The sequence below is a fragment of the Panulirus ornatus genome, chromosome 69 (assembly GCF_036320965.1).
Source record: "Panulirus ornatus isolate Po-2019 chromosome 69, ASM3632096v1, whole genome shotgun sequence".
NCBI lineage: Eukaryota > Metazoa > Arthropoda > Malacostraca > Decapoda > Palinuridae > Panulirus > Panulirus ornatus.
The window spans coordinates 19,443,147-19,461,218 of record NC_092292.1 but is presented as its reverse complement, the minus strand read 5'-3'; the positions used below and the strand labels follow the sequence as shown (position 1 = coordinate 19,461,218).

Genomic DNA, 18,072 nt, shown 5'->3' with positions numbered 1-18,072 from the left:
ATATGACCTGTACTTTCATAAGACATTGTATTTCCTCTTTACAATGATGGAGGATGTATCACTCAGTGCAGCGCGACGGCAATAAGACACTTACCTGGCATAAGCGTGTCTTAATAGCTGTATTATTTTAATTTTCTAGCGGACGAGAGAGGAGGAATCGCACGTTGCGAGTAAGGGAGAAAATAATCGATATATTCGAGGATGCAATCGTGTGCTCCATAATGTTGTACTTCCCTGAATACTGCTGCGTAGAAGGGGCTTGTCTGGTAAACTTTTGATACGAGAAGTAATATAAAAGCCATAAGTTTTAAAAGCAGCGGTAGTTTTGCGCGCCTCCAGACACATATCATTTTATACCTGACGTCACACTCATGGGTCTCTTCCTGGGTTCTGGCTACAAGATATTGAATGACTAATATAAATTAGAATCCAAAACTCTAAATTCAGGAGAATCCAATATGGAGGAGTTTACGCTTAGAGAAGTAGTACGCGACTCCTCTACCGGGCGACCGATCGTCGTTTGTCTCAAGAACTCCACTCCAGTTTCCGTCATCTATCGCAAGCGAATGGAAGAGGTTTTCTCCAAGTCCTGTCAGCGGAGATGGAAACTGAACCTCTTTTGGACGATAGTCTAGATTCAGTTGAGGTAGGCGTTGTACAGTGCGTTGCTTAGGGTTGTTGAGCCATTACTCACAGAGAGTTCAGTGTGTTTAGAGCTTTTGTGGCGCCCAAAAGCATGTTTATTCTTTGGCCTCCAGGTTTGTCAGACCCGTTTCAGTTGAGTGAAGGTCAATATTTTACTTTCTTTAAGGTAAAATCGCGTTATTATTGGCCTGTATGAGCATACAGCACCTATTTTCACACGATATATTAGCATTTCCATTAGTGAGACCCGTTAGAGTTCCTGCGACACCGAAATGCGAGTGATTTAGGGATTGTTTTGAAACTCAAGGTTTCACGCTGGCTGAAGGACTGCGGTGGAAAGGGATCTTATTTTCTGTTATTCTACTTCCCTGGTACAGTGACGTACGTGTGAATAGGGATACACCGCGGAACAAATTGTAAGTAACTTATTTTTTTTTTTTAGATGTGGTTGCTACTAAGATATTCACAAGAAAGCACCTCAGGCTCTGAGCTGTCATGTGTCAGAAATAATTTTGGTTTGCTCTGTGTTGCATTCGTAAATTGCAGGAATACATGTGTCTTGGAATAGTAGCAATAGCAAAAAATTTGTTGTGGGCTCTCAGACTTTAGAAACATGGATGATAGGAATGATATTGGAGCAGATTGTGTTAGAAGTAAGGGATGATGAATTTGGAAGACTTGTGTACACGTCTTGAAAATTAATTGTAGATTTTGCACTTTTGGATTAATTTGAAGTGATTAATGTTCCTCTCAGACATTGCTGTTCTCAGACATTTGAATATCATTAAGAGTCTCTATAAAAAAAAAGATGTCTTCTTGATGGAAGCCATCAGTTGAAATAAAATTTCTAGTTGCTTTTAGAATGCCTTTCAGATTGAAAATATGTACTTCACCCTTGAAAAGGTGACATGTTAACATAAAGATATAAATGTGACTATATATAGCCACACCAACATCTAGGAGAGAAATTTCACCCACCTTTTTAGTAATTAGAGATGTATTTACTTCTAAATAAAAAAAGGTTATTATCTTATTCAATTTAGAAAACCATAACTTAGGTATTGGTTCGTTAGAACACCAGACTTGAGGTAAACTAATTGTAACACTTAAGCAATTTAGTGCTATTATCTGCTGGCTATGTGCGCCTGTTGGGAAATGACCGATGTAGACCCCGTTGCTCACCAACGTGAGATGAAGGGTATTCGAGTACATATATATATATATATATGGCGATGGGAGTGAATGGGGGCAGACAGTGTGAATTGTGTGCATGGGTATATATGTATGTGTCTGTGTATGTATATATATGTGTACATTGAGATGTATAGGTATGTATATTTGCGTGTGTGGACGTGTGTGTGTATACATTGTGTATGGGGTGGGTTGGGCCATTTCTTTCGTCTGTTTCCTTGCGCTACCTCGCAAACGCGGGAGACAGCAACAAAGCAAAGTAATAATAAAAATATATATATATATATATATATATATATATATATATATATATATATATATATATATTATCCCTGGGGATAGGGGAGAAAGAATACTTCCCATGTATTCCCTGCGTGTCGTAGAAGGCGACTAAAAGGGGAGGGAGCGGGGGGGCTGGAAATCCTCCCCTCTCATTATTTTTTTTTTTAATTTTCCAAAAGAAGGAACAGAGAAGGGGGCCAGGTGAGGATATTCCCTCAAAGGCCCAGTCCTCTGTTCTTAAGGCTACCTCGCTAATGCGGGAAATAGCGAATAGTTTGAAAGAATATATATATATATATATATATATATATATATATATATATATATATATATATATATATATATATATGTGTGTGTGTGTGTGTGTGTGTGTGTGTGTGTGGTGGTGTAGAAAATGAAAATGGCAGAACATGATTTAAATATTTTTCTTTTCCTCTAAGATATTATATATGGTGAGGGTTGTGATGGAGAGTGAAAATATTTGATCTATGGAAAAGTAGTTAGAATAATAGTTTTAAGAATCATAAGAACCTATGAAAACTTACCTGACTTCTTGCCAACTGGGATTTACTTTAATTTTGGCATGTGAAACCATGTAAATGTAATGGTTGCCATTTGAAAGCCTGTGTAGGCCATTATATCTACAGGAACATAAAGAATGCCTGATAGTTGTTTGCAAATTATGACCAGAGATTTTGTTTTCAGATTTTGTCAAAATGAGGCAATAGTTTGTTCCCTGCTGCAGTTCGATGAGGTCCTAAAGTGTTCTGTTGATTCTGACAAGTTTCTCATTCTTTTTCATTAATTATCTTCGTTTTCCCGATCTTCATGACCCTCACCGCAGTCACTATAAAACAAATTTCTTGAAATCAAGGTTCCCAACTCTTTTTCTCCATAACATTACAATCATTGAGAAGATGATTAATTGATATCTAATGGTATTTGTGCCTTGTGGGTATATTACTGCTTTAACAAGCAAGCATTTTTAACCTAACTTAGATTGTACGTTTCCACTATATTTAATTTGAAATTATAGTATCCTCATTCGTATTTGTTTATTTCCTGTGTGAACGAAGTTGCATCCAGAACAGATGACCAAGCATTAGAGGGAAAAAAATCCTTATGTGGCTCTCCTCTATTCCCTATGGAAAGTAATATAAGGGGGGGAGGGGATTTCCAGCCCCCAACTCTCGCTCCTCTTAGTCACGTAATACACACTGGAGATACATGGGCAATATTTTTTTCTCTCTAGTCTTTCCTAGAGTGAAATTTACTCTTGTTTTTTAACACAAGTATCACTTTAGAAATGGCACTTCCAAAGGTTTTTTCAAGTTACAATTGCCTCTTATACAACCCTCACAGAATATTTACTAACGTATAAACCATTCAAAGTTTTGTTACAAAGCAGCAAAGGACTGGGACAATCTAATATAAGAAGCTAGTAAATGCCACTTCTCTTGTTTAAAGATAGATATATAGCGAAGTTGAAAATGTAAGTATGGAACACTGCAATCGTTTCAGGTAATTAGTGGAATCCTTTGGTTTTGTTTAAATATATTACTATTACCTGGTCCATGAGACACATTATAACCATAGTTATCTTATTATTGAAGATATTATTGAAGATATTCTGAAAATTCACCTTAAAACAAGTTTTGCCAAGATCTTGAGTTGACCATTATAGAGGTGTCTTCATTGATGATTGAAGGTAGTGCCTATTGGACGCAAGAGAATTACATCTTCATTTATCTTACTAACAGTGAATTTATGTTGAATAATGATGTTTGAAATATATGCAAAGAAAAAGTGAAAAGTTGATTTTTTTGTGATCTTAGTGGTAGCATTTTTAAGTATTCTTAACCATAGTACTGTAAGTAACATAAAATAACTATGAATTAATTGGACATAAAAGATATGAAGTTTTAGGATAATGCATTGGAATGAAAAATTCTTTTGAAGGAATTGAGCTCAGAAATTAATGTAAAATCTTTAACCTAAAGAAACATAAGTTTGTTGAGTATGTCAGTAAGGAAAGTGTTAGGTTGTTATAACTCATTTTGGGTAGTTGTAACTCAGAAAAATTGATTGGGGTCAACAGGTGGATGGCATACTAGTAATTTTGCCTGTGCCCAGTAACTTCTGGTATTTGTTTATCTTTTAAGCAGATTTAGCAGTGGTTAGTATGTGAAGTAAAAGAGTGTTTTGGCCAGCTGAGGAGAAAACTTTGTTTCCGGAGGAACTAAATTAGGAATTGTCTGGAACAGGTGCTTATCATATCGTTTGAACTTGAGCAAGTCTTCAGTACTTTGTTACCAGGGTTACCCTACTGTGCTGTACTATAATAAAAAGACTATAATGTTAAGATATCTAGCAATCAAGTACATTCAGAATATTTTATTGTATGAATTATTTTTATCCAAAAATTGTGAAAAATATAAAGAAAATTCATCTGTAGTCGCTGGTATACAAATTGTTTGAACTAGCTCAGGAAGTATGGCAAGATTCTTTTAGATATATCATGAAAATAAATTTTCACCTTTTAGTGTAATGAAATGTGGATGAAAATAGAACTAAGTATGTTTGATGTATATTTTGCATGACGGTAAAAACATCAGCTGCAGTATATATATAAAAAATTGTAATTGTCAAAATCTGGTAGCAGAAGCATAATTTGATTTAGCTGTATGCCACAAGTTTTCAAATGCCTGCAGAATTCATATTTAGCCATCTAATGTTTTTTTTTCTCATATCTTTCTTGACATTCATCATGATGGCCAAGATTGTGTCATACTTTTGCCCTTGCCCCATTGGTTGCTAGAAAGAAACTAATGCTTCATAAATATCTTTACTGCAGCATTGAATGCTAGAAAAAATAATCAAGTTTTTAGTGGTTTGAAGACAATTTTATTTGGGATAAGTTGATAGTAGTATGAATGGAACAACTAAATGTAATGTTACTTAGATGTATGAATGACTCAGAAGTCGGAAATATTGCCCCCTTTTTTAATGATTTTCATAAATACTTACAATTGTATGTCTTTCAGGCACCCATGACGGTGATCTATGACAACAACACATCCCCCATGAGTGTCACAACTAGTGGTGGCATTCGAGGTGGTGATGGAGTCAGTGACAGTGAAGAATCAGAATCTACTACCACAATAACCCTCAGTCACTCCTCGGGTGGTGTTGGAGGAGGGGGTGGGGGGCGTCGTAAAAAAGAATCCACTGCTCGATATAACAATGAGCGAGAGATGTGCCTTCAGTATTTTGAAAAATGGAGTGAACAAGATCAGTTGGAATTTATGGAACACTTATTGTCACGCATGTGTCACTACCAGCATGGACACATTAATGCCTTCCTTAAACCCATGCTTCAAAGGGACTTCATTACTCTTCTTCCAAGTAAGTGCTTCATTGCTGTCAGTCATTTTATTTTTCTCTTTTTGATAATGTATGGTCTCTTTTATAGCTTCTGTCTGTGTGGAGGTATATGAGGCTTATTTTTAGTTATTATATTTTGTCACAGAGCCTGTTTACTTTTGAGTTGTATGATAGATTCAACTGCTGACAAGGTCAAATAAGTAAAGTATGATTTTACTTATTGATAAGGCATACCAAAACTGCTGATTGTTAAAAGTTGTATCCTTAATGATTTACTGTGTTCTTGTTTCAGAAAAGGGTTTAGACCATGTAGCAGAAAAAATTTTAAGTTATTTAGATGCCAAGTCATTACGGGAAGCAGAGTTAGTGTGTAAAGAATGGCATCGTGTTATTGCTGACGGACTCCTATGGAAGAAATTAATAGAAAGAAAAGTACGCACAGATCCTCTTTGGAGAGGGCTCTCAGAAAGAAAGGGATGGTATGTATTTTGGCATTTTCAAAGTTAAAATTCAATAAATATGTGATATTGCTAGCTTGTGTATTTGTGTGAACAGTGATTGATATGCTTATGATATAATTATTTATGCATGTTGAAATATTGCATGTGAAATTTATGTTGGGGCAACATAATTTTATTTCCAAAATTAGTAAGTAGATTGGACTGACAGTGTTCTAAAGTTATTAAACATTATTTGCTTTAGCTTATATGGGACTAGAAAGTGAATATCTTAAAATCCATTTGAGTCACAAATATTTTTGTTGGATGTTCATAAGTATGTTATGAAAGAAGAGCATTTTTTAAAGTTTTTTGTTCCCTTAAATAGCGTAAAGTTTCTTTTTAGCTTCTGTGGATGGAAAATTTCAGATGAATTACATGTTGGAGTGTTGTTTCAGGGAGTAGCAGCACAATATTTTATTGAAGGCTTCAGCCAATTTTAAGATTTAAAGTTTTTGCTGTACAAAGATGGATAGAAGTAATGAGAAATTTATGAGATGTGAAGTCAGCAGAAAATTGTTTGGATGAAAGTTTTTTGTGGAAGGTATTGGTTGTATGGATGAAATTCTTTAAGAATGGTATGGTCATTTAGAATGCATGGCAGCTAATAACCTGGACAAGATGGTATATTGCTGTACAGTAAAAGGCTCATGGAGGAAAGGTATACCACTGCAGAGATGATTGGATGAAGATGTAAGAAGAAAGACAAGGGATCGAATGCAGTGGAAGCATTATGTGTATGAAAGTGGTTTTGATGGAGATGTACTGTAGTTTCAGTTTGTAAGTCAACTGTGTGTAAAGTGAAGAAAAATAGAAGTACATTTGTAAGTGTAGGACTTCATGTTTCATTTTAACATGCTAGACATGAGTTGATGTAAAAATGAAGAAGGGTGAATGGTATAGAGGCTTTCTGTATTGGATCCACCACGGTGAATCGAAAAGAGAGTGATGATGGTGATTGATAAAAAGCTTGTTTTGGTATATTTATTTTATTTTATTTTGCTTTGTCGCTGTCTCCCGTGTTTGCGAGGTAGCGCAAGGAAACAGACGAAAGAAATGGCCCAACCCACCCCCATACACAATGTATACACACACACACACGTCCACACACACAAATATACATACCTATACATCTCAATGTACACATATATATACATACACAGACACATACATATATACCCATGCACACACTTCACACTGTCTGCCCCCATTCATTCACTGTTTTGGTATAAGAGGTATAATATTTTTATTTACAGAATGGTTTTGTAACTAAATGCCCAAGTATTCAGATTAGAAATGGTAGAATATACTCCAAATATTTCTTTGAAATGGTTAGCTTAACATTTGAGAAACATCTCTTTGATATGTAAGGGAAGAATGTTTTTTTTATTAATAATAAACAACTGTTTTTATTGACACTGTATTTCCCTCTCAGGGGTATGTATCTCTTCAAGCCAAGACCTGGGGAACAGCACCCAGGACATTCCTATTATCGAAAGCTCTACCCAAAGATTATCCAGGTGAGTTAAGACGATAAGAGTCTTTTGGTTTATCTGCATAAAGGTCTTGAAAGATTGGTTGTGGAGTATGCCTATTCTGAATTTTAGCCAATTTCACAGATATTTTATGCCATCTATTGCATTTGCAATGACACATCCTCTAGAGCAAGGAGATTTTATGTTGTTAAACATTCACAAGATGATATACTAGCCCTACATGCTACAGCAACCAACATCCTGACAGAATTCTGTGGCTTTCGGATTGAGAATGGGTCTCATAGGTTATAATTGCATCTACATTTGGCTTAGAGAAAATGTATGTGGGGTTACATTAAGCTGTTTAGGCCATTTCTTCTCCATATGCGTTAGTTAAGTAAAGAAATGTAAATGATAATATTCCTTTTTGACTGATTGGCAGTGGCATCAATAGCTCAGAGGAGTCTGTCTGCATGGTTTACTTCTACTTGGTAGCACATGTCTTTTAAGATATGGACAAAAGTAGAAGAAAAAAGTCAGTATTTGGCCTGTGCTCACCAGAGATACTTGCACAATGGATTTTTTTCCCATATCAATGTCATGCTGATAAAGGATCCTGGTTGAACATATATGGATTCTCTTGCTTAGTTTCCTGTGAGACTAATGAAAACCTAAGTTTCTTAACTGGACGCAAGTCAATACATTTGACATTGTGGACTAAAACCAGGAAAGCTGGACCATCGACAATGTTTTTTTGAACCTTTTATTCTTTTCTGCTTAGAGTGCTGTTGTTTGCGAGCATCACTTTGTAATGCCAAAGAAATTACTGAGTTAAGAGAATGTTCAGATGAATTTTACTGTCCATAATGGTTATCTGAAGTATCTGAATTACTCAGAGTTAAGAGTTTTCAGACCATATTAGTAACACTTAAATGACAGACCAGGTTTTGTTTGTCAATGATATGACCAAAAAAGATAAGGTTCTTACATTTTCTGTTTCCCCTTTGTAGAATTTGAAATTACATGTGAAAGTAGAAAATATGCACAGACAAGGGAACTAACATTACTTACACTACTGTAGTTTAATGCTAAAGTTAATGCAGTAGAGGAAGAGAGGGGTGAGTTAAAGGAGCAGAACAAGATGAGCCTCATGGCACATATTCATTTGTGACAAGTTACAGTTTTTGAAATAAATGCATGTAAAAGTAAAGTATGTGACCTTCTTCCCTGACATGTTTCTCAGTACTTTTTTTTTTAAGTTTCCTCACGGGTCTAGGCCACTAAATTTTATTCTTCATTATCATTATATAAAGATCTGATCAGTTTTTTCAATTTTTCTCAGGATATACAAACTATAGAAGCAAACTGGAGAATGGGCAGACATAATTTACAAAGGATAAACTGTCGTTCAGAAAACTCCAAAGGTGTCTACTGCTTACAATATGATGATCAGGTAGGTGTCTTCAACATGGTTCGTTTTTATATCATTAATGAATTTATAATATTTTGCCGTCAGATGGAGTGCAAGCTTTAGTCAAACAGTGTAGGTACCACTCAGTACTGATAAGAAGAGATGATTCCAAAGATTTTTTTAAAGTAACTGTCTTGTGATCCGTCTTAGTTGGTTTCAGTATATCAACTAATTTGAAGCTAGTATTATGCAGCAGGTCACACCCCTTCACCATTGATAATTTTTCACCAATCACTTTTAATGTATTAATGTTTTGAACTCACACAGTAGTAGTGATTATTTTTCACCAATCACTTTTAATGTATTAATGTCTTGAACTCACACAGTAGTACCTCATTGTGATTGGTATATATTTGTATACTGTGATAGGCTGTGATGTGATTGTTATACGTTTGCCTTATGTAACAAGATGACAGTAGTTGAAAATTGTCAGTATTGTCTGGAGGTTCATGTCACTCGTGTAAACTTTGTTTCATTGTGTTCGAAATTGTAGTAAGGACAGAGTTAACAAGCCCCAAATGTACCTTGGGCATAGATTCAAAATTTTTTGTGTGGAGCTGCTATTGAGCAGATCCAGCAGCATCCTGAATCTTCTTGTATTGATAATAGTGTGTAATTAATTCCTACTTAGCAAGTCAACAAGACTGAGGCTTGAGAGATTTTGCAAGTGTGTAGCACAGCCATCTATGCTGCAGTTATTGAACAAGCTGCTAATGTGGGTAACTTAAATACTTAAATGACATGGATTGTGAGCCCCAACAGGAGTGAGTGCTGTTTTCATTTTAATTGCAAGATTCCCATGTTACCAAGCAGAGTTTCAAAAAATAGACATGACCCAATCACAAAGCTTGTGAAAATAGCATACATTTGAAGAACTTATTGGAACCAGACCAGTTACTTTATGACAACAAGATTAAACAAGCATGTTACTACATAGGAGTTTCTTTATATATGTTTGATTACCCAGAGAATGGATGTGTGCAGAAGAGACAACTGTTCATGTGTTCCTGATGCAAACTCTAAAGTGGGAGAAATAATTTGACTGGTAGGAATTAAAATAAAGATACTTTTCCCAACATTGGTGGTTGATTGTGAAGAACAAATTAATAATAGCCTCATTATTGTGCATCCAGTTTAGCTTTCCTGTATAATGTACTGAAACCGGAATCTGCCATCCATAATCAAGCTCCACAAACCACTCCAGATCAGCATCTGTTTGGGCAAAGATGGGTGTGTTTGGAGATACAGTAGTGTAGCAGTGTTATGTAGTTGTGAATGTTTGTATTTGAATGCAAAAGAAAGATAGCATATGTGTTAGAAAGGAAATACCTGAGGACATTGTGTGGTGTGAGGCAGGTTAACTGTGCAATGAATGATTGTGGGAGAGTTTTTGTAATACTGTAAGTTCTGTTTGTGAGAGCTGACCAGGGTGTGCAGAAATGGTTTGGATGTATAGAGAGGATGAATGAAGATTAGCTGACTGAAGTGGAGATACTGTTGGGGAGGATGAGACTGAGAAGATGGAAGCACAGGATGAAGAAGGTTTAGGATATTAGGGCCTAGACATTCAGGAGGGTGAGATGTGTGCATGTGATAGATTGAACTGGACTAATGTGATGTATGAAGAGTGACTTTTTATCTTTGGGATTTACCCAATGCATATGAAGCATTCAAGAAAAAACATGGAATAAACTGGGAGGTATGGCTGTCGATGGTAGGTGCTATTCATAATACAAGATGATCAGAGAATTGATGTGTTAAGTGAAGCCCATAGATCCTCTCACTCTGCTTTTCTTCACTCATCCTCTCTATACATCCAAACTGTTTCTGCACACCCTGTTTCTAATGCTAATTTATTAAGGTGGGGAAAGCAGTTAGGTGTAAAAAATGAATCTAGATTACATTTTTAGTGTTTTTGATCATCAGTTACATGAAGAAAATTATGTTTATTGTTATAATATGTTTCAGAAAATTGTATCGGGCCTTCGAGACAACACAATCAAAATTTGGGATCGTTCTTCTCTTCAGTGTAACAAGGTACGAGGGGTACGTCGGATCTTTCTTAGTTGTTCTTTCTGCATACTTTTATCATTAAGTACTATGGTGCCTCTCCTAAACAAGTTACCTGCATTTAGTTGACCTAAAGTGGAAGGGGATGAAGGCTGTCAAAACACATTTTAGTTTCCAATTTTAATATACCTTTGAAAGGATCTGCTTCCTAGCCACATACCTTGTCATGTCTTTATGATTCCTTCTTGTGGTTTAGCATTAATGAACCATTTTATTTAATTGTTGACCAAGGTAATATTATTGCTAATCTGAAGTTTGGCTAAGATAGCTTGATAAGCAGTACCTACTGTACTTTTTTTTTGTAAAGTATTCCCAGTGAGAGAACTGCTTGTTTTTTGGGACTTGAGACATTTTATTGAAGCAGAATGATTACCATGCAATTAAGGGTAAATGTTTTGTCCAGTATCTGATTAGCATTCATCCAATGTTTTTCATGACATTTCTTTCAGACCTCACACCATATTTGTTTGTGTAATGATTGTCATAACATAATTCAAGCTCTGATGATCCTCTCTTTTATTTATTTCTATAAGAAAGAACATTGGAAGAGGCCAATGGAAGATTTATTTTTGTTTTCTGGAACCTCTTCTTGGTGCTACTTTACGTTGTGGGAGAAATAGTGAAAAGGCATGAAAAAAAAAAATTACCCCAGGACCTCTTTCTACAAATGGGTTTTGATTTTATACAGGAACTCTCCAGAAGCTCCCAGTATGAGGGAAATGTGGACTCCTTTGGTTGGAATGTGCTTTGGAAAAATTGTACTCCCAGTGTTACAGCCTCACCTTGATCATCACTTTTGAGTCATGCTAGGGAATATGTCTTTTAGGATGCTTAAGGAGCATTAAGTAGAAGTAGTCAGTAGGAACATTAGGTTGAAGCCTCTGCAGACACTGCACTGGAGTTGCCCTCTGCCATTGGCCTGTTAAGGGCGAAGCACTAAAGGTTGAGAAGCAGCACTGGAGTTCACTAGTTATGGAGACACTTGCCGCAGCCAACCCCTTGATAGAGTTCCAGAAGGGAACATGCGTCAGAGATATAGATAGATAGTCTTTCCCCTCTAACTATTTTCTTTAGTACCCCCATCTGGATGGCATTTCATGACTTGATGTAACATAGGAACATATTTTCAATTTGATGGTCTTGGATGATCTTTATAGAACAGAAAACGACCAATAAAGAAATAGACTATATCTTTGATGCCTGTTCCAATTGGAACCCCTCAGAGGGGTGGCCAAGAAATAGTAATACTTGATAAGATTGGAAATAGTTTTTAAATGTTGGAGTTACTGTAGACTGGATATGTCCAAATGGAGCCATTGTTCATTTCTTGATGCTGTCTTGCATTAGTAGGAAAGGCAGTGAAGCATGAGAAAAAAGATTGTGTGGATGGTTGCACAGGCAGAATATGATAAGACTAACAACATTAACTCAATCATTAACCTTTTTCAGGTGTTGACGGGACACACAGGGTCAGTTTTATGCTTACAGTATGATGAGCGTGTAATTATCAGTGGATCTTCAGATTCTACTGTTAGAGTGTGGGATGTTAAAACTGGAGATATGACCAATACGCTTATCCATCACTGTGAGGCTGTTCTTCATTTACGCTTTAACAATGGGATGATGGTAACGTGTTCTAAGGTATGTTTATACACAGTGGTAGAGGATCATTACTTTATAAAGCATTAGTTTGGCTTGGGATTTTGTGCATACAGCCATACATATAGTTTGACAAAGTGATGATTGTCTTCCTTACTATTAAAGCTTCATTTTCTTTTACCTTGTAAGTAAAGGAGGGTTGTAATGTGAAAAAGAATACTGCAGTCAACCTTCCACCCTCACTTGTAAAATAGCCCATAATCTATAGTCACTCTTCTAGCATCCTCTTCTGAAACATAGCCCTTTGTAAATTATTCAGCAAGGGTGAAAAAAATTCTTAAACTTTCTTTTCAACATTTTGTATAAACTGTGCCATCAAAGATAGTGTGCACTTGCTTCTCATATGGTGTTCCTAAGTAGTATATGCTTATAGAAAAACAGATGAGAGAAGAATAAGGAGAGTGAGAGACAAGTGATAATAATTGCAAGACTGGATTGATGTATTAAAAAGTTAGGGTTGAGAAGTTTATTATCAAAAGAGAAGCCTATGTGAAGTGTTGTGAAACATTTTTGGCAAGGATGTTCAGATGAGAATTTGCTTTGGTTCCCAGCTCCATAGGGAATATTGTATAATCTGTGTTGGCAAAAAGCTGCACATTACTAGCATGTGAATTTAATCATTTTAGTGGTTTCAGTATGATTCATCTTTATGCATGTTATAAAGATTTTTTGTTTCCTGTAATTCTTAAGATGAATCTCTTAGTTTGTTTCAATTTTTTACAGGACCGCTCTATTGCTGTCTGGGATATGGTATCTCCAACTGAAATTAATCTAAGACGTGTTCTAGTGGGTCATAGAGCAGCTGTAAATGTTGTTGATTTTGATGAGAAATATATTGTTAGTGCATCTGGTGACAGAACCATAAAGGTAGGAAGTTTGTTGTTGGTATTCTTATGTTATATTGAAATAGTGGTAGAGAGCCTTTCTTAGACTTGAAGTTCTTTTAAGATGTTGCATGAGAATGTAACAGTTTGTGTTCTTTTCTTTACTGAATTCTTTGAGAGTGAGGTAGTGGCAGACAAGTGTGATTTCGCTTACTAATTGTGCAAGCTCATTGGAATAGTTTGTTGTGCACTTGCTTGGTGATGTTTTGATTTTCAGATATTTTGTTAGAATACATGATTGAGTACTGAAGATGTACTGGAAGTAGAAGCTCTTTTTCTCAGATTTAATAGCAATATGAAGAAGTGATATTCTTCTAATCAGAACTTTTTACATACCAAACACTGTGACCACTTTGAGTGATATTGAGCACAGCAAAAAAAATGACTTTAAAGGAGACTTCATGTAAAAGTTGAATGAAACTGTTACTTTTGCTTATACTGTCATTGTAATTCATATATGAGTGATTTCTTGTAATGCTGTTCATATTAGTCTTGAAATTAGACAGTTAACATGTGAGTACTTGATCATTGCAAGTAATTTTTGGCTTGCTGTATAGCATATTTGACCATAGAATTGTTTTTCATCGTAAGTCTTTATGAGTAGGCTTTGAAATTATCATGTAATATTTCAAATTGATGTTATACATTTTTCAGGTGTGGAGTACAGGAACATGTGAATTTGTCCGGACACTGAATGGACATAAAAGGGGTATTGCTTGTCTCCAGTATCGGGATAGACTAGTAGTCAGTGGTTCCTCAGATAATACTATAAGGTAAGCAGCAGTAAAGTTTAGATCTTTTCCATATGAAAACATTCATACTTTTAATTCTTCATGTTGGGGTCAACCAGTTTTCTGATATATGTACATACTAATGCATTGCTTAGCTCAGTTATCTGTCTTTTAACACTACCTTAGGCTGGATGGCAGACTTGAGGATGAGATTTATCTCTCATTTGATACATAAAACTCTTCATCTTCAGGTTATGGGACATAGAGTGTGGAGCGTGTTTGCGGATACTTGAGGGTCATGAAGAATTAGTCCGCTGCATTAGATTCGACAACAAGAGGATAGTGTCTGGCGCATATGATGGGTAAATACTTTTTTGTTAATAGACAGGTTTGATAGTGGCTTTTCATATCATAACAATCTAAGTTTCACATTAGCTATGTTTGGCCAGTCTTCTTGATGTCAGTGTCTGAAAGAAATGGTATTATTTAAAGCAGATTTTTTGTATTTTTTTTTTTTTATGTACAAATTTAGATAATGTTGGACTTTATATAGCTCACTTTTATTTAGCTTTAATTTGTATTACTAAGGATGCAATAATGTCACTTAAACCAACAGGAAAATCAAGGTATGGGATCTTCAGGCTGCCTTAGATCCTCGTGCTCCTGCTGGCACCCTGTGTCTCCGAACTTTAGTGGTAAGTGATAGTGAGTTCGTGAGCTATAATGTGATTATTTTCCATTTACTCTTCATGTTATTCTGTATAGATATATGTGAAAACTTTAAACCTTATTCAAGACTTGCTAATTAATTCTGTGGGCTGTGTATTGGTAACATGATATACATTCTCTTAGTAAGGTTGAGCAGTTGTTTCTCATGGCCATAAAACTTTAAAGGAAAATCAACATAGCACAGGATTTCCTCTGCCAGCCCACAAAATTAGTGTATGTAGTCTGCCATTATTACTTTGACCATATTCCTGTCATCCAGTCTCTCAAAGATATGAAATTGAAGTTGAAACTTATTCAAAATATTTGGTGTGCTAAATGTAATGGAAGATGAATCAAGGTAATGGTGGTGAATTACAGCGCTGTGTAAAAAGGCTACAATTCCCTACAAGTTTCGTACATTTACTTGCAGGGGGTAGGTGGGTGTATCTGAGCTTGATGTGAAATGTTTCTCATCAGGGCAACAGGGTGTCACAACAGCCTTAAGGTCGATATACTGTATTTCTTCTTTGTTCGGTTTAGCTTCCTTGCCTCTTTCAAGATTAAAAAAGCTTTGGGTTGTGGTACTGTATTTTGAGCTAGGCTTTTAGAGTCATTGCTTCTTAAAGCTAATTTTTTTAAGCAGATGGTCAGCAGTTCAATTTATTTTTTTTACACTTCTTGCTGTGACTTCTAAGATAAGGTATATCTTATTGTTTTGTTGATTGTACATTTTGTGTAGGAATCACAGTTAAAATTCATGCATATCATTGCTTCTAAATGTTCAGAAATTACTATTATTTGTAATTGAAATATTGTAAAGTTTAAGTTCTACAGTTTCAAGTTAATTACATTTTTATATAGTTTTCATTATCAAGAGAGTGAGTGAGTGAGTCAGTAAGTGAGAGAGAGAGAAAATGATTGAGTGAGTGGGTGCATATTTGTGCGTGTGTGTGTGTGTGTGTGTGTGTGTGTGTGTGTGTGTGTGTGTGTGTGTGCATGCATTGAATGAAATAATTTGTTCACAATCTTAAATTATCAGAAAATATAGATTTTCTGTTTGAATCAAGGATATGTTCTGCTTTATTTACATACCTGCATTACCCCTTTTCTAGGAACATTCTGGACGAGTGTTTCGCTTGCAGTTTGATGAATTCCAGATAGTGTCCTCTTCTCATGATGACACCATCCTCATCTGGGATTTCCTTAATTGCTCTCCACCAGACTCTTCTGGGCCGCCTGGTGGCCGGGGTTGCTCACCAACTGTAGATGCAAGGTGACTGCATTCCATTGTTTGCTGTGCATAGAATAGGAGGATGCCTTTTATGTGACTGTAGCATAATTTGTTACTGAACTAAGAAAAGATTTTATGGATTATTATACCTTCCATATTCTGTCATGTAAAGCAATTAAGCCATTCCCACTTTAAGTAGCTTGGTGCTTGCAGAATATTTTTGACAGAAATACATATGTTAGCAAGTTATCATATTACAGTATATCATATAACAAGGCAGTTGGAACAGGTGTGATAGATATTGATAGATAGAAATATTAAGTCTTTTGTCTTCAGCCATCATTAACATTTTTTGTGAGCCATAGCTAGAAGTATTGCTAATCTTGAGTAGTATCTTTCTAGGTCTTTTTGCAATGTGCATTGTACTTTTAAGTCATAAGACTTATAGAAATCACATTAATTTTATTTGATTTATTTCAGCTAATGCAATGGAGACATAGTACACATAGTTTGCTTTGTGTTCCACTGAAATTGTCTTCAGAGTGTTTGGTATCCAGGACAGGAACTAAAATGTTACTGTGTCTTTTGGATGCTTCTGCAGCTGTAACCAAGACTTGAGTGATGGAAACTCGAGTGCTTCTGAGAAACTATATTTGAGTGCCAGTGTATAATGTATGTTGTCATGCACGCACTTGTACACTAGATGCACTGAACTTGCATGTGTCAAGTGCAAATACGACACCTCTGCTCCCTGGCCCGTCCATACTACTGTGGTGTGATAAGCAGACTAGATCACTTTGGTGCATAGCCAGACAAGAGACAGTGTACCAATTTGTTACAATTTTAGTGCCCTCTGCCTTCATTGCAACTTGAGGCTTGAGCTAAATTGTAACAGTGAAAATAAATCTGATGTTGCATTTTTGTGACTTTTTTGTGAAGCAACTTCAGGAAGGATATATAGCCATTTTAGCCTGCAGAAAAATGGGACTTGAGTGTTACCCAGTATGGTGGGTAGTGTTTGTTGCCGTACACAACCTTATGTTTCTGGTTATTTGTTTCACTTTGTGAGACCACAGGCATCTGATAGTAAAGAGAAGCTCAGAATTACCACTGTGTAATTCGAGTGTAGTATTGGTTTACATTGGGTGTTATGTGTCGATGAGAAAAAAATAGAAAATAATTGATCTCAGTTCAGCTTACCCAGTAAGTGACAGTACTGCTTTAGCAGGATCAAAATTTAAGGCTGGCATGTGAATAAATTTTTGGAAGTGATTATATATGCAATGTAATGAAAAGAGTTTTATTGCCAGTGGTTAATGGTAGTGCTAGCTTTTAGTCTATTGGCACTTGGTGCAATATATCCAACTTGCCAAATCCCCTTTATCATGAGGTTTTAAATGCCAGTTGTGAGAACAAAAACACTCAAATGTACTTTATATCAGGAGAGCATTTAAGGGCATCAGAACTACACTTTGTCTATGTGGGTTAAGCTTTACAAAACAAACAAATTTATCTTATATCTGTACTCAATAGAATAGTGCTTTCCACTTGTGGATTTAGGCATTTTATAACAAAATGTATTGAAAATGACATGCAGAATGCAACCATGCATATGGAAATGTATTCAAAAATTTTGTTACTTTCTTGTTCATTACTCATTGCTGATAGACCTTCTTTGGGTTAGTGATAGACGAGAGAAAAGATTCTTAAGGTATGGCATATTTAGCTTGTGACAAGGGCATCTCCCTGTTTTTGACACCAAGTGCGATCATAGTATGTTGCTTACTCCCTGAAGCTTTGGGTCATGTCCACTGCTGACATCTTGTATATTTTATTCTCATCAC

At 35.8% G+C, this 18,072-nt stretch overlaps 1 protein-coding gene across 5 annotated transcripts; it reads left to right on the top strand.

Moving 5' to 3' along the window:
• Positions 1-520: 520 nt before the first annotated feature.
• Positions 521-17,445, top strand: slmb (beta-transducin repeat containing E3 ubiquitin protein ligase slmb). 5 transcript variants are annotated; one of them, XR_011712420.1, is made up of 13 exons: positions 521-646; positions 5,163-5,523; positions 5,795-5,981; positions 7,435-7,519; positions 8,817-8,927; positions 10,914-10,982; positions 12,465-12,656; positions 13,398-13,541; positions 14,213-14,331; positions 14,541-14,651; positions 14,906-14,984; positions 15,428-16,270; positions 16,709-17,445. XR_011712420.1 is itself a non-coding variant. In XM_071660092.1 (13 exons), the coding sequence occupies exons 1-13, from the start codon at positions 602-604 to the stop codon at positions 16,710-16,712; spliced, it is 1,668 nt and encodes a 555-aa protein (XP_071516193.1). In that variant the 5' UTR covers positions 521-601; the 3' UTR covers positions 16,713-16,847. The 5 variants fall into 5 exon arrangements, 4 of the variants coding, with proteins under 4 accessions (XP_071516193.1, XP_071516192.1, XP_071516195.1 ...); XM_071660092.1 differs by having other exon boundaries at positions 16,110-16,270; positions 16,709-16,847; XM_071660091.1 differs by having other exon boundaries at positions 10,914-10,991; positions 16,110-16,270; positions 16,709-16,847.
• The last annotated feature ends 627 nt before the right edge of the window (positions 17,446-18,072 follow it).